The sequence below is a fragment of the Elephantulus edwardii genome, unplaced genomic scaffold (genome assembly GCF_000299155.1).
Source record: "Elephantulus edwardii isolate Elephantulus edwardi_28Jun2011 unplaced genomic scaffold, EleEdw1.0 scaffold00036, whole genome shotgun sequence".
Lineage (NCBI taxonomy): Eukaryota > Metazoa > Chordata > Mammalia > Macroscelidea > Macroscelididae > Elephantulus > Elephantulus edwardii.
The window spans coordinates 1,276,116-1,277,391 of record NW_006399786.1 but is presented as its reverse complement, the minus strand read 5'-3'; the positions used below and the strand labels follow the sequence as shown (position 1 = coordinate 1,277,391).

At 55.6% G+C, this 1,276-nt stretch overlaps 1 protein-coding gene across 1 annotated transcript in view; it reads left to right on the top strand.

The window, feature by feature from the left end:
• Positions 1-225: 225 nt before the first annotated feature.
• Positions 226-1,276, top strand: part of IL1RL2 (interleukin 1 receptor-like 2) — a 55,992-nt gene continuing 54,941 nt past the window's right edge. The window contains 3 exon segments of the mRNA XM_006884603.1: positions 226-311; positions 574-743; positions 1,142-1,210. Coding sequence (XP_006884665.1) covers positions 226-311; positions 574-743; positions 1,142-1,210 — 325 coding nt within the window.

The following is a 1,276-nucleotide window of genomic DNA, read 5'->3' as shown; positions in this document are numbered from 1 at the left end:
GGGCGTTCCAGTTTAGGTCAAGTTAGGACATGCAATCACTGGTCACAGAAGACTTCATAAGAATAAATTTGTTTCTACAAACAAATGCGAACAGATGTAAGTAACCATTTCTGTTGATAAAGGACTCTCAGCTGCCTAAAGAGTAGAGAAAAGCCTCTCAATACACTTCTCCTGTGATGCCTGTTCCTTCCTACTCTCCCGCTGGAGGTGAGGAACTACCCGGGCATGGGAATGCGTGACACGGCCCTGGGACCTGTAAGGGCTTTTCTACTTTCCGTGAACTCAGCAGAAGCTGCAAACTGGGTAGGCAGGTAAGACACTTGTTGGAGAACCTGTGGCTGAGCCAGGCGCGGATGGGTATTTAGCTGGTTCAACCATTGCCGGCAGGACAGGTGAAGCAGGAGACCGGGTGGCAGAAATGTGCGGGCACTTAAGAGAGAGAACCTGGTGTCCCAACTGGCCGGGGCGACCTGGGGGCGAGCTGATTCCGTCTGGGGGCGAAGAAGCGGAGTCTGCGCCTGCCTTTGAGGTTTCTTGTTGCTCTGTCTTTTCCCACCTCCCTTTGCCAGGTAGGCCAGAGCTGCCTTCTCCCAAGAGAGCCAGTATCCGAGCTCCTGCGGATTCCAAAGGGGAGAAAGCCCCTGGAGGCAGAGAGGGTGGGGAAGGAGGTGGTGCTCGCGTTGGCGAGGCTTTTCCGGGTGCACAGGCCGGGACCCTCGCGGGGCCTCCGGGGTTGGTGGCTTGTATGGGGATGCGCAGGGTCTGAAGTGGGGCCCCGAGCCTTTCTGGGGCGTTGGACCCCTATTCTGCGGTCTGCAGATGTGAGAAGATGACACTCAGTAACTTCACTCCTGCTGACATTTTACCTCCACCTCTCCCCTCCACGCCTCCAGGTCTGACCTCTCTGCTGGCAGACAGAGTTCCTGGAGCTGGATTCCATAAAGGAGCCTGGGAAGGAAGAGTCATGGGGCACATCTTCAGAGAAATGTGGGGCCAAAGAGGGTAGCTCCGCATAAAGAAGGGCAGATCAGTTACCTGAGTTGGAATCTTCGCGACTCCTGGAGGTGGAAGCAGTGTTTTGCGCCTTGGAGGAAGCTCTCCCGCCCTCACTCTTGCCCTTCCCCCTCCTGTATTCGCGCAGCTGGAATGGAGATGTCCTTTTGGCTGCTCTGTGGACTTTCTCTTGCTCTTACACCAATTGGCAGAGCAGGTAAGCGAAGCTCTAGGGCTAATTGACGCGCGCCCCTGTGTAGACGTGTGTGTGTGTGTGTGTGTG